This window comes from Onychostruthus taczanowskii, unplaced genomic scaffold, assembly GCF_017590055.1.
Source record: "Onychostruthus taczanowskii isolate IOZ18803 unplaced genomic scaffold, ASM1759005v1 scaffold30, whole genome shotgun sequence".
NCBI lineage: Eukaryota > Metazoa > Chordata > Aves > Passeriformes > Passeridae > Onychostruthus > Onychostruthus taczanowskii.
The window spans coordinates 1,176,424-1,194,258 of record NW_024500350.1 but is presented as its reverse complement, the minus strand read 5'-3'; the positions used below and the strand labels follow the sequence as shown (position 1 = coordinate 1,194,258).

The 17,835-nt window shown below is 49.9% G+C and overlaps 1 protein-coding gene across 1 annotated transcript in view; it reads left to right on the top strand.

The window, feature by feature from the left end:
• Positions 1–17,835, top strand: part of MGAT5B (alpha-1,6-mannosylglycoprotein 6-beta-N-acetylglucosaminyltransferase B) — a 70,420-nt gene that overhangs the window by 45,564 nt on the left and 7,021 nt on the right. Inside the window, exons 9-14 of the mRNA XM_041409218.1 lie at positions 5,769–5,900; positions 7,197–7,330; positions 9,600–9,730; positions 12,006–12,161; positions 13,143–13,289; positions 15,752–15,868. Coding sequence (XP_041265152.1) covers positions 5,769–5,900; positions 7,197–7,330; positions 9,600–9,730; positions 12,006–12,161; positions 13,143–13,289; positions 15,752–15,868 — 817 coding nt within the window. The remainder of the gene's footprint in view (positions 1–5,768; positions 5,901–7,196; positions 7,331–9,599; positions 9,731–12,005; positions 12,162–13,142; positions 13,290–15,751; positions 15,869–17,835) is intronic.

Genomic DNA, 17,835 nt, shown 5'->3' with positions numbered 1-17,835 from the left:
AGGAGCTGTTTTCTCTCTGAGATTTGTGCTGGGTGGGCAGCCAGCAGCATTTTGAGCCTTGTCTTGAAGCAGGGAGGGGGAAAAGCTGAACCCCAAATCTGAACAGCAACACTTGATTCTTGCTGAAGACCCCTGGTGCTGAGTTGGTAGCCCAAAAGTGCTTTCAGGGAGGTGAGAATCCAGGCCAGTGTTGGTGTTGTTGATTGCTAGGGGAGGAGTGGGAAGTGCCTGAAAGCTCTGAGCTGGGTTGTTAATGAGGCAGCTCATGAGTAAATGCTGGAAAATTACAAGCAGCACTTTGGAGCAATGGCTGTGCCCACAAAAAAATCTTTAATAAACTGAGGCTTTTTCTCTGGAGCACCTGTGCCCTGGGGTCAGGCAGGAAGGATCCTCTCAGCCTTTTTCCCTGGGAGAAGCAGCACAAGGGGCACTCCTGGATGCTCCAGCTCCTACCCTCATCCTTGAGCCATGGGAGTGGTCATCCTGGCATGTCCAGCTGCTTTTCTGGGGCTAAGGGAGAGGCTGGGGGAGAAGGGGCTGCAGAGCTGTGAGCTGTTCGGGAGTTCAGAAAAGCACTGAAAGGTGATTTTCTCAATGGTCCCCTCGAAATTAACTGCTCATAAAACAGGACAGAAAGTCGAAGAAAATGGGATTTGATGCCTCTTGGGGTCAGGGCTTTACAAAGCTTTCCCAGAGCTTAATTGCTCCTGTGTCAAGTTCTGGACTCTTAATTCTAGTCCTGGCAAAGTGCTGGATTTGCAGCACGTGTCTTACCCTGTGCTGGGAGCCCTTTCCTGCTGTAGGCAGCATGTGGTTTGGGTGCTGAGCCACCCTCCCTGTGCTGGGGTGGGGAGGATGGAGCCTTGGAGCTGTGGTGGGGCTTGGCTCTGCTCCCACTGCCCCATCTCCTCCCAGTGCCTGGCACACAACGAGAGCCGTGATTTTCCTGCTCTTTCTGCACTCACTGGGGTGTGCTCAGGCTGCACAAAGGGCTGTTCAGATGGAAACACGATGTCCAGAAAGCACATTTCTGATTGTCTCCTGGCAGATTAAAGCCATCTTTCTGTCTCACATCTGTTCACATGAAAACCTGTGCCATGCCCAGGCTCTGGCTTCACTCCCCTCACCAGCTGGCAAAACCAGTCCTGCTGTTGTGTGGGAGAGAAAGGAACTGCTTGTGGAAACAGCCAGAAGTGGCTGTTCCTTGTGATCCTGATGGAGCTGCAGGGGAAGGCTGTGGATTGATCAGCTCTGCACTGCTGGGGAGGAGCCTCCAGCCTTTACCAGGTGCTCCTGGTACCCCAGTCCAATGTGGCCTTGGGCACTTCCATGGATGGGGCAGCCACAGCTTCTCTGGGCAGCCTCTTCCAGGGCCTCACCACCCTCACAGGGGAGAATTTCTTCCTTTTATTGGAGCTGCTGGAGCAGCTGGGACAGCAGGAGAACAGCCCATCTGTCCCAGGGTCTACCCAGGCACTACCAGCACGTGAGTGCTCAGTTTCTGCTGCTCCCTGCAGGAATCCAAGTATTGATTTCTCCTTTCCTGGGAAGTTCCTTCATATTTGCTGAGTCTCCGACCAGAAAGAAGTGTTTGTTCTGGCACCGTCCTGTGCATCTCCAGGTCTTGGAAATAAATAAAAGAATTACTGAACTTCCTCCCTGGAAGGGGAGGGCTGTGTCATACAAGATCAATGATGAACCAGAGAAACAGTCCAGGTGCACCTTGCAAAAGTGAAACCATTGCAGGTGCTGAAATTGCTTGGAAATCCTCATTTCCAGTGGGTGTTCATTCCAGCAGGGGAAGAGCTGGGGGCAGAAGGCAGGCAGTAGGATGTTCATTTTGTGGACTTGGATTTGCACCTGTTGGTTGTGATGGGGTTGTCACAGACCCCTGGGAGGTGCTCAGGCCTAGCTCTGGCACCTTTCATCCCTGGATAACATCCCTGTGCCTGCTGGGCTCTTGCAGCTGAGGGAGCAGTGAAAACAAGATCCCTGCTCTGTTCTCAGCCTTGCTGATGGCAGCAGATGTGAGCAGAGAAGATACAATTAAATATAATACAAAATATTGGCCCAGGCTGCCAGGAGATGCCCACGAGATCCGTTTAGTGCTGGACTTCTCAGCTCCAGGAGTGATAACGTGGAAAGAAACGTTGAGTTAATTTGAAAATAGGTCAATGGGATGTAAAGATAACCCCGTAGTCATCTGACTCCAGAGCGCCCGCACCATGCCCAGGGAGGGGATGGTCCCCTGGCTGATTAAAGTACCTCTGAGAGGAAAATAGCAGGACAAGAAGCTGCTGGAGATTTATTCTGGAGTAGGCACAGCTGGTGGAGGCAGCTGGCGGAGAGGCGAGCTCGGCATCCACTTGGATCGGAGCCGCTCCGGCTGCTCCCTCCCAGAGAGGAGCCAGGGCTCAGCTGATCCACGATTTGGGATGGGACAAACCCCTGGATCACCAGCCAGAGGTGCTGAGCTGGTCACCACCCATGGCTGGTCTGGGAGGGGAGGTTTCCCCAGCAGATCCCTGGGCTGTGCTGGCGGCGAAGGCGGCGTTTGCGCTCATCAATTTTATTTGCGTAATTTCAAGCGCCATTAATAGTACATGGCACGAGGAAAAATCAGGGAAATTGCACTCCAACCATGAGTGAAATTGGGTTTAGTAGAAAATTAGTTGACTTAACTGGCAAATGATGAAAGCCTGAATAAAGAATGTTTAAATAAGGAGGAATAAAAAAAAAAAAATTCTCCCCCCGCCCCCATCTCAGAGGTGCAGGCTGGATTTGCATGAGTGGAATATTAAAATCAGTGGTTATAAAGTGTTTAGGGAGGATAAGGGGGGGGGGGGTAAATGGAGAGATGTTCTGCTCAAAGCCACTGCTCCTGCTGTCAGAGCTATTCCAGCCACGCAGCCATGGCACAGGGAGTATAAATGGATGTGGCTGAGAGTCCTCAGCACCTGGAGAGGGGATGTGTGGCAGATTGCAGTGCTGATGGGAGCTGGGAGAGTCAGACCTGCTCTTCCCAACTGGTGGGAACTTTTTTGGAGGCTTCAGTATGAGTTACACTAATTGCTGCCTCCTGCAGCCCCTCGTCAAGCTTGGTTAGGGCTTCCTTAAATTACAGATTATTTTGTAGTGCAGTGGCTTGTGTGACACGTACCAGCTAGAGGATGGTGGGTGCTGCAAGCACAGTGTAATGGTTTGGGGATTTTTAGTTAAATACAAGGTTTATGGATTGGTTCCACCACAGTGCAGGTTGGTGTAAATTACTGTTTGTCTGATGACTGAGGAAAAAGCAGCACTGTGTGAGCAAATGTGTTGTTTAGAATTCCATCTCTACAAAATCCTGGCTTAAAAATTCCCCTTCAGCCTTCCCGGGAGGTTGAGTCTCCTTGGTGCCCTATTTATTGTACCGAGGTGGCTGTGGGAGGTGAGAGCCTTTCTATTCCTGCCATCTTCCCAATCAGTCCTGTCGTGTAAAATTGTGCATAAAAGTGACAAAACTGCAACCTGTTCCCCCTGCGGCGTCCCCAGCCAGGCTGCCCTGAGCTGATGCTGAGATTCCTTGTGACAAGAGCAATGAAGCAGCTGCAAAAGCAGCTCTTTGTCTTAAATTGAAATTCTCTGTTTTTCCTCGCTTTGGCCAGCGAGGCTGTTCCACATTTACACATTTTCTGGTGTTCCTGTCGTTGTCAGGAGTTTGGGGTGACCCTGCATTGGTGTCAGGTTGGGATGGGGCTAAGAAGGATCTTGGTGTTCAGTGCTCAAGGACTTGGAGCCACATCAGAATCATAAAAAATCTGAGTTCAGAGGGACCTTTTAAAGCTCTTCTGGTGCACACTCCTGCAATGAGCAGGGGCATCTTCCACCAGGTCAGGTTCAGAAGAAGAGGGAGGTATGGCCGGGAGCCAACCAAGAGCCCTTTATCATATTTCTTATGTCCAACAAATTTCTGGCTCTGTGTGGCCCCTTCTGATGTTAGTGAGAGCAAATCCTTGTGACAATTGTGTCCCTTGGCCTTCCCTGGATGGGAAAGCCATCGATTCCCTCTGGAAGCAGCCATGGGATTGAAAGGTGAAGTGCTGGAGGGCTTGGAAAGGGCTGAGAACCTTCTGGAAGTGCTCCTCAGAGGATGGACCCTGAGACCATGGGTCCATTTGAGCTTCAGCTGGGAGACAGATTAACCCCAGCTAGGGCTGGAAAGGAAATTCTCAGGTTCAGAAGGGAAAATGCTGAGAAATTGAGAGAACCAGTAAGAGAGGTCAGAGAGAAGGAAAGATTCAAAGCGTGGGAGTGTAAAGACTGACCAGAACTTTTATTCTTAAAGAAGAGAAAATACCTACAGGCGTGGCTGGGATAAATTCCCATCTCCAAATAGGGGTTTGGAGTAAGTGAAGAGCCTAGAAGAAAACAAAGACAGACGTCCTGGCAGGCAGGAGCTAAGGGTGAGATTTCACAGTGTCTGAGTTCAGACTTGTGAAATAAACCAGGAATTCCTCAGCCTTGTTGGAAGGACTGAGAACGGAATGGGACAACTGCGTGGTGGGAGTGAGACAGCCTGGGTGGACCAAATCAGCTCAGCACTTTGGTTTTCCATGAGGACACTGCTGCTTTTTGGGTGTGAGTGGAGTTAGGAGGATGAGGAATTATCATCTTTAGGAGGAAAAACAAAATACAGGAGCATTAAACTGCAGAGTGAATCAGCCTCTGAGCAAACTGGCACTGGGAAATCACAAGTACAAGCAACATGGATTTTTGAGAAACCTGCTGAAGCTGGAAGGTGTCACAGGGATTTTTTTTTTTTTCTGAGAAGGAGGAAACATGGTCCAGACAAGCAGATGGGCTGTCAGGCTGACATCAGTGGTACACTTGGTGGAACAGCTTTGGAGAGAGGGATTCATCAGTTCACAGAGGTAATTGGAAATGGAAGGAGACATACCACAGGTTTAGCAGTCCTGTATCTTGCTGGATTAATCACATCTCACCCTGGCAGCGAGGTAACTGATGGTCTTGATAAAGAGATTACAGTCAGTCGAGTTTATCTGGATTTCATAGTGCATTTTATCCACTGGAGGAGGGAAGAGGAGCTGAATGTGGCTGTTTGTAAGGAACTGGCTGGAAGCCCCCTGAGTGAGACCCAGGGCCCAGCTGCCCCCTGTTTTATGGAATTATTTAATAAATGGGACCAAAAGTGAGAAATATGAATGAAATGTGCCCAGCGTCCAAGGACAGGTATTGCCAGCAGAGTCAAGGAGAAGCTGAGAGTGCTCTGGGATGTTGTGGGTAAGGACTGAAATAAGAGAGACATTCCAGGGTGTGCTGGGAGGGATGTGGAGCTGGGAACAGGGAGCTTTAGGCTCAGCTGGGAACCTTGCAGGCAGAGAGGAGAGGAAAGATGTGGCTTTACAAGTCTCACTGGTGTGACTGCAATGAAAGTAAACGAAATCTGGTGTCTTCAACAAGAGAGGTCCAAGGGAGGGTGTGTGTGGACTGGGATGCTGGTGAGCCCTGGCTGGAATGCTGTGCCTCACAGTCCATCTGGGAGGAGCAGCAACTCAGCTGGAGCAGGTGCAAAGATGGGGAGGGACCAGGACACTCCAGAGCTTTGGCCTGGGAAATAAAAACTGGGGTGAGAGGAACCATCTGCCTCCCCCTCCGTCACAGAGGAGCTGTTTGATGGCTCCTGCTCCATGCCCAGCAGGGAAAGGAGTGTTTGTGCTGCAGGGCTCTGGTGCTGCTGGGGGCTGATCTCTCCTACTTCTCCTCAGTCACTTAGGGGTGCCTCCAGGACGGGGGAACTGCCCCTTGACCAGTCCTCTGCCTTTCGACCTGATTTACACCGACTACCATGGCCTCCAGCAGATGAAGCAGCACATGGGGCTCTCCTTTAAGAAATACAGGTAAGCAAAGCCACTGCTTGCTCTTGATCTCCATTTCATTAATTAGCAAGCAAAGCCTAATGCTAATGACCAACCCAAGGAGCCAGACCCTTTTATTTTACCTTTGATTTTTGCCTGCCTGGTGCTTTGTTGTGTCCCCTGCTGCCACAGCACGAGGAGAGAGAGGTGGGGAAAGACCAAACCCTTCATGGGCATGCAGTGTGTCGCTGTGTGCTTCCATTCCATTCCTGCAGCCAGGGGTGGGCACAGCATGGAGGGGAGGGTGAGCCTTGGGAATTTGTAAGGAGCCCTATTCCTGGCTCCTTGAACATCAAGACAAATGTCATCATCCCCTGGTACATCACCAGCCTGGAAAATCTGCGCTTTAATTTAGTGCTGATAGACCTACTATTTATTACATTTTTTCCCATCTCTTCCACTATCCTACACAATTTTATTAGAGAGAAAAATGACAAGCTGCGTTATTGCTTTTATTATAAATGCATTTGCTTTTGCACTCAGCTTGTTTTGCTCTTCCCTTACTTGTTCCTCTTCTCTCCTCAGCCTTGTGCTGGTAGTGCCTGCCTCAGCATTCCCAGGATATTGGGAAAGGCATTAATAATAAGCTTTTGGGAGGTTCATCATTCTCACAGCTGTTGGGGAGCTGAGGGTCCTGCAAAGGGAAATTCTCCTGCAAGGAGGGAGACGTGCTCGGAAGGGCTCCTTGGGATGCTGCTGCACCCTCTTATCAGAAAAATTAATCCACAAACATCAGAGGTTTATGTCCAAAAAGGAGACAGAGGAGTCCTTTTTACTTTATTCAAATAAAGGGAGAGGCCATGGGACATTCCCCTGGAGTCTCTCCAATTTTTGGAGGATGCAGCCTCCTTTATATCCCAATTTCCTGGTCACATTTCCCTTCTCGCTTTCCCAATTTCTGAGGTACTTGAGAAGTACAGACATCTTGAAATTCCTGATACTGAAGATTTCCCTCTAATGTACAACACTCCCATTTAATTTTTAATTCTTATGGAATTTATGTTTTTTCCCCATTGTTTCTTTCATCTTTCAATATCCAGTGTAATTTATTAGCAAATCCGCAGTTTGTTTGTAAAAGCAAATATCATTTTCCATTCATCAATCGGTGGAATCCTTCCCATTGTTTCTTTTATCTCCCAGTGCTGGTTTTATCCACCAGCAGACCCACAGCTTGTTTGTAAAGACAAACCCATCATTCCTCTCACTCTGCTCGGGGTGCAGACGAGGGACAAGGCTCCTGGGGACAGCAGGTGTCCTCAGGGGGTGTGTGCCCCGCAGGTGCCGCGTCCGGGTCATCGACACGTTTGGGACAGAGCCAGCCTACAACCATGAGGAGTACGCCACGCTGCGCGGCTACCGCACCAACTGGGGCTACTGGAACCTGCAGCCCACCCAGTTCATGACCATGTTCCGTAAGTGCTGATGCCTGGGACAGCGGCTTGTCACCATCTGCTCGTACAAGCGGGGCTCGTGGTGGTTTGTTAACTGATCCGAGTGCAAAAACAACACAGAGGGGATTTCAGTATTATATCAAAATGAACACACCTCTATTGAGTGCCCACAGCAAATGCAATGGAAGGGTTAGAAAGGAGATAAAGGATAGAGAGAGAAAGAAAGAGGTGGGGAGTATAGCTACCAACGAAGAGACAAAAATCCTCGTGGTCTGGCCAATAGATCTGTCTTGTCACGTTGGGGACAATCTCAAAGTCTTGGTTAACTCAGGGGTCTATTATAGTCCTCTGCCTAGGGGCGATCAGGTGAAAGACAATGGAGAATGAGTTTATTGAAAATGAGTACAGACAGATCATGTTCCGAAAATAGGACAAGTCAATCTCGGCAGTGAGCAGGACCCATTGTTTCTTGGTCCAGCAAACACCCCTGCAGGCAACACCTGGCAAATATCCTGCTTCAGTCAGGCCAGCGCTAGAATTGTAAGGGTCTCAGTCCTTGGGAGGGGGCTTCAATTCTCCATCCTTGATGGTGGTCGTGAGGCAGACGAGGGATCTTCCATGGGAGGATCACCAGAGTTACCTCAGAAAGTTCATTTGGCCAAGAGGTGGGGAAATTCATGGGCTGTTGTGATGAGCGGGGATCGTGAAGCAGCTGTAAATGTACAGAACAAGCCGCTCCTAGCCAGGCCCTGCTCGAAGCAGTGAACCATGGCAGCACAGCAAGCACACCTCCAAACAATCACTGGGCAAGCATCCACCTCAACCAGGCCAGAACTCCAGCCAGGGTCCTGGTCTCTGTCCTTGCAACAGTCGTGAGGCAAATGAGGAAAACTTCCGACCGTCTCTTACAAGGCTAGACTGAGTCAGAGAATAAAGTGGGTATTCATTAAAGGCCTTCAATAAATACACCTTGGGCACTCAAAAGCCTCCCAGATGCTACACCCAAGATGGATGATGGTCACGAGTTTTTCAGACAATTATAAGTCTGGTCTTTTTGCTTATCAGGGGTTAATCCTCCAATTACAGCTTCAGGTAATGAAGTCACATTCCCCCAGTTCGCTTCTCCCCAGTTCACTTTTGTTTATATATTGGAATAAGTCACACAGGACTCCATTTTCCTCATGGTGGGAAAAGCCCATTCTTTATTCACATATACAGTTTTTATACAGTTTTACAGACCTGGTGTGTGATTCCAATTGATCAGGAGCTTTCTTCCCAATCACTTTATTGGTTAGTAACAAGTTGTTATTCTGTATTGATTGGTCACCCAAGCCCGGGGTGTGTATGTGCACGAAAAGTTGTTTGTGAGAGATAGTTTTCATTTTTCTAAAACCGTTTTTCTTTGTAAAACCAGTTTATACAGGTGCTAGTTGTTTTTCTCCCAGGAATAGATTGTTAAACTAATTGCTCACACCAGGCTTGCTTTCAGACGGGCAATTGCAAAGTGCTAGCTTGACAGGGCCAGCCACTGATACAACAGAGCAGGCCTGATTTTATGAGGCCTTTTTCTTATAGTTTTTCTACCTTACTGCAACACCTATACTTTTCAGGCCTGAGGCTGTGATGGTCACCGCTTTGTTCTCAGGCCTGGTAGGATTGTTTTGTCTCACCAAACTGAAGAGAGCTTACTAACATTCTATATGTAGTTCAGAGTTATACCCTATGCAGTACAAGATCTGAAAAATGTCAAAGCTGAAAACTTAAGGCATCAGTGGGGGCCTGCCAGGGTGGTTCTGGGGCTCTGAGATGCTCCATGAGGTGATGCTCGGGCTACAGAATGATCCAGGGAGAGAGACCAGGCTCCTTCCACTGGTCCAGCACAGTCAGGGCACAGCCTGAGCTTCCAGAGCTGCAGAGCCTGCTTTGCTTCCAGCTGGGATTCTGAAGGTGAGAGCAGCTCAGTGGTTGGGATTTGCCTGTGGCACGGACGGGAGACGTGCATGTCTGGAAGGAGCCCAGTGTCCCACTGGCTGCTGGGTGACCCAAGCATTCCTTTTTCTGGCTGGGTAAATCCCCTCTGGCAGCATTAAAATGCCTCACTGGGTGAAGAGCTGCTCGAGTGGGTTCTGAAGCCTGGATTTCATGAGCTGCTGGATAGGGATTCAAGCTCCATTCTTCTCCATGCTCCAGCAAGGCTCTGGAGCTGGGCTCCTCTCAGGCTGTATCCCCACCCTTGGGGACATCCCAAAAAACACCTGTCCCACCTGTTTCCTCCCCTTGGTGCCCACAGCTCACACCCCTGACAACTCCTTCATGGGCTTCGTGTCAGAGGAGCTGAACCAGACCGAGAGGGAGCTCATCAAGGCCAACAAAGTCAGCAGCATGGCCGTGGTGTATGGCAAGGAGGCCAGCATCTGGAAGGTGGGTGTCCTTGGGCTGGAGGGGACAAGCCAGGCAGGCAGGGGTAGGCACAGGCAGGGCTGGGAGGCAGCCCCAGCCTCTGGATCTCACCCTGAGCTGTGCAGGTGCAGATCTGGGTGTGTTTGTGGAGAGCCATCCTTGTCCTGCTCCTGGGGGAGTGATGGGACACATCCAGAGCCTCCAACAAACAGGGAGATGCTGTTGGGACACCATTCCCTGCTCCTTGCTCTGGGTGGTGCTTCCTCCCAGCAGGCTCTGAGGCTGAGGATTTTGTATCGATGATTTTATGTAATTAATTATAATGATTGCCACTAATTAATTGCAGTGATTGCTGCATTATGATGGGGATAGTTTGTGTCTGCTTTCAAGCACTCTGTGAAAAGGGGTCGTGCTCCCTGATCCTGGAACACCTGGGGGAGAGGGGTGGGTCACTGCATGGGGACAGCCCCTCCAGCCCCCCCCAAAACACCCCCCTACAACTCCAGAGGAGCTGTGCATGCTCCCCCCATGCTATCCAGAGCTAGCAAGCTGCTTTTCCTTCCAGGGCTGTAAAAAGGAGCTAATTCTCATTGTCTGTTGATTTATTTCTATTTTTCCCTCTGTGCACCGCCTGGGGCTGCTCCAGTTGCAGGTACTGTACCACACCAGCTGCTGCTGGGCTTTGCCTCTGCTCCTCTTCTCGGGAGAGAAAAGGTTTTTGTCAGAGTCGACTTTGCCATGACGTGGGCTGGGTCCTCTGGAGCTGCTGGGATTGATGTGGGTTGATGCAGTGGGGGCTGTGCCTCCTCCCCTTCCCAGCTTTCCTGATTAGCAGCTGCTAATTAGCAGCGATGCTTGTGGTGAGCCAGGATCCAGCCACTCCATCTCTTTACTGGGGTTTGTGGGTTTTCCATCCCTGCCCAGGTCTGACAGCAAATCGCCCCTGCCTCTGCCTGGCTCCAGGGCTCCCTAACAGCCCTACTGAAACCTACTAAAACTCATTTTAGAAGAACTGCAACATCTTGTCTTATTTTTCTACCATTCCCCTGCCCTTTCTTATCCAGAAGTTTCCTTGGAGCTTAGATAAGGTGATTTGGGAAGGCACTAAAGAGAGTTCAAACCCCAGAATGGACATTTCCCTCCACCCAGGGTGCTACAAGCATTTGCTGTTTTGAGTCAGAACTCACAAACAACATCAGTTTTCCCCCAACTGCGTATTTGGGGTCATTTATTGCTGGGTGAAGAGGCTGGGGCTGGGCCTTGCTGGTTCCTTGAGGCCAGGCTGCCTGGCCTTTGCTTCCCATCTTGTACACTCCATGGAATAAAAAGGGAATAGATGAGTTTTTCCTTATTTTGAGTGATTTTGAGGTCTAGAAAGGCACAGATCACCTGCACCTTCTGGAGCCAGGTGCTCATTTACCAGCCTTGGACTAAACACTCTCTCCAGAGCAGGATGTTTTTGACATTTAGAAACATTTCATTAAACCTTCCTTCCCTTTATTTCTCATTTCCTGCCCCTCTGAACTTCTTGCCTCTGGCTCACAATAGGAGCTGAAGTTTTAATAAGCTGGGAAAGCCTTAGAGCCTTGGAGGATCCCAGGGATCCATTGCTGAGGGCAGAAATATAGCATTTAAGGAGGCTTTAAGGCAACATACAGAGTTTTCTCCAATTCCCCATTTATAACTCCTTATTCCCCCTGGTCTTTGCTCTTTTGGGGCTGTTGCAGCACTGGAAAATCCAGCATCCAAAGGATGGGCCCTTTGTGTTTTTTTCAAGAAAAAAAAAATCTGCAGTAGAGAAATTGTTAAAAAGAAAGGCTGCTTTGGAGCAAAAGGAGGGAAGCCTCCAAGAGAAGAAAATTGATGACCCCCTTCATTTTCCAGGTAGTGAAACAGGATTAAATCTGAATGAGAAAATCCTTGGAGCTTGTTACTTGGAATAAGAGGCTATTAGCAAGCTCTGGTCTTTGCAGACTTCCTTCTGATCCCTCTGAAGCCTTTAATTCAGCAGCTCCAGAGTGGAAGTTGCCCTTGGAGGGGACAGGGGAGGCAGGAACCTGATGATCAGAGAAAGGATCCTGCAGCCATCGGGGCTCTCCAGGAGCCTGGGGCAGTGCAGGATGTGTTTCCAAGGACTGAGGAGGGACATGTGGGGGTTTTGCACTTCTGTGGGTTTGCCTGAAGCATGGCAGGTGCTCTGGGACAGCACTTTGAGAGTTAAACCCCACCCATAACCATGAGGAGGAGGAGGTCAGACCCATCCTTTGGTGTAGTTCATGTCTGCCTTCCTCCCCAGGGCAAGGAGAAGTTCCTGGCCATCCTCAACAAGTACATGGAGATCCATGGCACAGTTTATTATGAGACACAGAGGCCACCTGAGGTGCCAGCATTCGTCAAGAACCACGGGCTGTTGCCCCAGCACGAGTTCCAGCAGCTGCTGAGGAAGGCAAAGGTGGGTGATGCCATCCCAGGACCCTGTCCCCCTTACCTGTGCTCCTCCCAGGCCTGCAGGCACTCCCAGCTGGGATAATTAAGCCTGTCAGCCTGGATAATTAGGCAGGAGCCAAGCAGAGCACATTTCAGATCAAGATGTGTCTGAGGAGTTTCTCCTTGCAGACTATCCACAGGCAGAGTGCAAAGTTTCCTCATTAATTCATTTATTGCTGAGTGGGGTGGGGTTTGGGTTTTTTTTTCACCTTATAGCTGTGATAAAAATAAACTAGATTCTTGGAGTGTGTGGGTGTGGGCACATCCCCATCACCTTCAGCTGGTGCCTGGGGGAAATATTCCTGATTTACCATCCCAAACATCTGTGGCAAAGCAATTGTGCTCCATGCAGGGCCAAAGTGATGGCTGTAAGCATCATGGGGGAGCTTGCAGCTCCTGGACATTCCATGGCTGTGCAAAGTGGGCTGTGGTTGATGGACTGGGGGTGCTCAGCCTGGAGAAAAGGAGACTCAGGGGTGCCCTCATCCCTCTGCACAGCTCCTGAAAGGTGCCTGTGCTCAGCTGGGGCTGGGCTCTTTCTCCGGGCAGCGCTGACACAACCAGAGCACACAGCCTCGAGCTGCACCAAGGGCAATACAGGTTGGATATCAGGAAAAAGTTTTTCACAGAAAGGGTGATAAAGTTCTGGAATGGCTGCCCGGGGAGGGGGTGCAGTCACCATCCCTGGGTGTGTTTATCAAAGCCTGGATGTGGCACTGGGGGCCAGGGTTCAGTTGAGCTGTTGGGGCTGGGTTGGACTCGATGATCTTGAAGGTCTCTTCCAACCCAGTGATCCTGTGAATTCTGCGAAAAGCGGCAATTTTGAGCCCAGTTTGTTGAACCCCATTGGTGGCTTGGTGTGCAGGAGCAGAGCAGCAGAGAGGGGATGCTGGTGGGTTTATCTGTGGGGAAATCCACTCAGCAGCACTGTGTTTGTGCCTTGCAGCTCTTCATCGGCTTCGGGTTCCCCTACGAGGGCCCGGCCCCGCTGGAGGCCATCGCCAACGGCTGCGTTTTCCTGCAGGCGCGCTTCAACCCTCCCCACAGCTCCCTCAACCACGAGTTCTTCCGCGGGAAGCCCACGTCCAGAGAGGCAAGTGTGGAAAACTCGCTTCACTCTGCTGCAAACGTTCAGAAAGTTTAATAAAGGACAATAGGAGACAAAGCAAAGCTACAGAGCCGGGTGGCTCTTGGCTTTCTGCCAAGAGCACACCTGCTAATTTGGAAACGCCCTTTATAGACCATTTCTCTTGCATCAGCCTGTTACATATTCATACACAATATAAATATGATAGCAAATATAAAACAACAGAAGTATAATAGTAAATATATACAATATAATAAATATAATATAAAATATAATAGAAATAAAATATATTATATATGTCTATATAAATATAAATATAATATATTTATAATAATATTTAGATATAATAATATTATATTTAAATATAATGTGTTATAATGTATTTATAATAAATATATAAATATAATCGTATTAATTTATAAATATAAATAAAATAGTAAACTTTTCCCCAAACTACTTTACATATTCCCAGAATTGTTTAGCATGGCTCTACCTCAGATCCACCTTTCTAGAGCATGTGTATTCCTTGGCTCTGGTTTTAGTCCATTCCTAGCATCACCTTTAGTTTTGGGCCTTACTTTCTACCAATGGTAAGTGTTGGTATTTCGCATATCAGTAGCAGGGTCCTCATCATATGTTCCTTGGATATTATCCCATCCAAGCAATTATTTTAACACAAGCATATCTATATCAGCTATTTCTAAGTTTTAGCTAACAACAGAAATAAAAACTGTATCTTTATAGCAAAGTTAATTTAACACTACACATATAGAATCCATTTTAATATTTGCAAAAAGCCATTATTATAATATATATCTATAACACAGGTGTGGTGTGGGGGCTGCATGGAGCCACCCCGTTGGCACCTGGCCTTGGGCCAGCCAGGGGAAGAGCAGCTGCTAGGCTGAGGTTACTTTTTTTGGGCAAGATTTCCTCTGTGGATGTCTGCAGATGGGGATTTGCCTTGGATAGAAGGGGCTGTGCTGTAGGTTTGGGATTTCCAAGGAGAAGGTTGTGCAGGAGCTTCTGCAGACCCCCAGCCCCTTCCCCACCAGCCCAGACCCACATGTCCTCACACCCTGCTCCCAGCCCAGGGCAATGCCCCCTGCTCATCCCTTTGTCCCCCCAGAGGGACACCAGGACCTGCACAGTGTGCCAGGGCTATGAAATCCCTCCCAGGCTTGCACAGCGCTGGGAATTCAATCTAAGTAGAGCAGGAACTCTTTAAAAGTTAAAGGCTTGGGAAAATTGCCTCTTTTATTATTAATAAAGTGGATAATGCAGTGCAAGGCTCCCTCGCTGAGCAGGGAGAGAGCTGGGGGCTGTGCAGCGGGGCTGGGCTGTCCTGCCCCCCCTGAGAGCCCCATTCACCCCCTGAATTTGGTGTGAATTATGCAGCTGGACTGGGCTGTCCTGCCCCCCCTGAGTGCCCCATTCACCCCCTGAATTTGGTGTGAATTATGCAGCTGGACTGGGCTGTCCTGCCCCCCTGAGTGCCCCATGCACCCCCAAATTTGGTGTTAATTGTGCAGTTGGACTGGGCTGTCCTGCCCCCCCTGAGGCTGTCCTGCACCTTCTGAACTTGTTGTTAGCACCCATTTGTGTGGGGCTGGGGCTGTACCTCAGCCTGGAGCCAGGGTAACGGCTGTGGAATGCCTCGGGGTCTTTGTGTGCTGGAGGGGAAAGAGGTGATCAATCTGCCCAGAGAGAGATGAGGAAGAAAAGCAATGAGGGGGATGAACCACACAGCTCCTCTCCTCCAGCTGGCAGAGGTTCAGGCCCTTCTCTGATGTTTTGCGGTGCCCCCAAAACACATCCTCTGCTCAGCAACCTCTCTCTTCCCTTCCCAGAGGAGATCAGAGCTGAAAATGCACCTCAGGGCTGAAACAAAAGAGGTAGATCCCCGAAAATCACCTGTGTGGGCAGCCCAGGGAAAAGCAAGGATGTCAGTACCTGTGGAGTACCAGTGTGTGGGCTGCCCGTGGCATCAGGGGGATGCAGCTTCCAGCACTGCTCTCTCCCAGTGCCAGCCTTTCCCAGCCTTTCCCAGCCTTCAGTGGCAATGGATTTTCTCCCTGCCTTGCTTCTAGAGCTGGCAAGCCTGGGAGATGTGGTGCCTGCACTCCATTGCTGCCTTGGAGTGTTTTTACCATCCAGACCCACAGAATGGCTCAGGTCAAGGGTAAATTGTTCCTGTGGTACAGAGTGGAGATATTCCAGGCTGCCAAAGGAATTCAGTGTTGTTGGGAATGGGGCATCCCAACCCAGTGGGAATTATAGCACATCATCCTGTGGCTAGGGAGCAGCTGGGTTCAGAGGAAACCAATTTCCAGCCCTCCCTGTTGCAGTGGGTCAAACCCCACTGTGTCTGTGATGCTGCTGCTCCTCTCTGCCATCCAGCTGTGAGCAGGAAGCAGCAGCCATTCCAGCAGGGATTGCAAAATCCAGCTGGCACTGCTGTGTTTCAGGTGTCCTCCCAACACCCATACGCTGAGGACTTCATCGGGAAGCCGCACGTGTGGACTGTTGACTACAACAACTCTGAGGAGTTCGAAGCTGCCATCAAAACCATCATGAGGACACAGGTAGGGCTTGGAGCAGTTTTGAGGTGACCTCCCCACTGCTGGGTTTGGACAAGTGTCTTGGTTTGAACAGACAGGTGTCTCCTAAGAAAGGCAGGAGCCTCCCCTGAAATGGAAAATGTAAACCCCCTCCCTCTGAATTATTATAATTTTGAAATTTTGCTCTCAGGCAAAGATATGGGAGCAGGAATAACAGTTCTTTATTAGGGGAAAAAAATAAAAATAAAATAAGAAATGCAGTAATGCAAAACAACACTGCCAGAGTCAGTTTAGGAGCTGAGCCCTGTGTGTCAGGGTGGTGGCACAGTCCCATCCCATGGGGGCTCAGCCCTCCTGCAGTGCCAGCTGTGCTTCTGCTGGAGCAGGGATCCTGCACAAGGCTGCAGTTTTCCTCTGAAGCTCCAGGGCTGCTGGAGATGGGCCTGCTCTTCCTCTGGGAATGCAGGGCAGGAGAAAGCTGCTCCTCTGGGAATGCAGTGGGCAAAGGCTGCTGTGCTGTTCCAGGCTCAGATTGTATCCAGGTAGGAATGCTTGGCTCCTCCCCTGGGCGGAGCATCTCCCCATGGGATGCTGGAATTTGATCAGCCCTGCAGGGACACTCCCTGGCCATGGACAGCAGAGATCTGCTGGAGGGAGGATTGGCTGTGGGAGAGAAAAAGAAACTGCCCAGTGACTAGCAGAGAGCTGCTCCAGCTCTGACAGATGGTGACACAACACACAGCCCCATTTCCAGCCTAAGACAACAAGCAGAGCAGATGTTGGAGCCTGGCTCTCCTTTTCCTTTCCTTTCTCCATTGGATTTTTTGGTCCCTTCCTGCAGCTCCAGGGGGACACGTGCTCCCATCTTCCTTTGGCATTTTAGGTGTTTCCCCAGTGCAGAGCTGTGCCTTTGAAGGATCCCCTGGGAATCCTGTGGGTAGGCCTGGAGCAAGGGGAGGCTGAGATAAGGTTTGGGAGCAGGAGGCTGAGGTTGCTGCAGGTGGAGAGCAGTTCTAGGAGCTGGTGTGATAACAAAGATAAACCCAGAGAGCCGCAGCCCTGTGCACCTGCCTTTTCCCCACTTCACTGATTGTTTCCTTTGGACTGAGCAAATTGATGGGAATAACTTCAGGAGTTGCCTCTGTGAGGGATGTAAGGAAGGGGAGAGCCCCAGGGAAGGCAGCACTCCTGCTGTGCCCGCTCTGGAAACACTCCCTCATGAATATTCAGCTCCCACCCTGTGGCAGGAGCCTTTCAAGTTGTCCAGATTACTACAGTCAGTTTTCCTGGAGGGGAGGAAAGTGCTGATAGCCATTTTGCTGGCCATTTGCTTCACCTGGGATGAGCCATCCTGTCTGGAGGACAGGGATGTGCTGTGGAACCCGGGCTCTGCCCAGGGCTCTGGGTTCACAGTGCTGGGTGGGATTTGGGGGCACGGGGGTGTGATGCTGGTCAGAGAAGGGCCATCCTTGCCTTCCCCTGCATTAGAAGCTGCAGAGGTGGGTGCCTGTGGCAATCTGATTCAGGTGACCTGGCCATGCCATCACCCTGTGCCTCACCTCCTCCAGGGTGATTACTGCAGCTCTTCACCTCACGTTCATTTTCTCTGGGAGTTTGTAAAGACTCATCAAACCCAACTTAGGAAAACAGTTGTTGTTCTGCACATTCATTCCCGTATCTCGATTAGAATTAAATTAAAAATAATGACATCCCTGCTGCTGTGCTGCCAGGCCAGCTGTCAGAGCTTGACCCTCCACCATCTGGGCTGGAGACAGCCCTGAAGTGAAGGAATTACTGTGGGTGGGAGGCTGGCAGCTATTTTGGGAGAGAGAAGGAAATTTTGGGAGAGAGAAGGAAATTCCAAAGAGAAGAAAGAAAATAGTGAAGCCTGGTGCTGCTGAGCTGTTAAAATGATTAAAGAATGGTGAGACTGAGGATGGAGGAAAGGGCTGTGCTGGTTCTCCAGCAGCCGTGTTGTGCTGCTGCAGTGT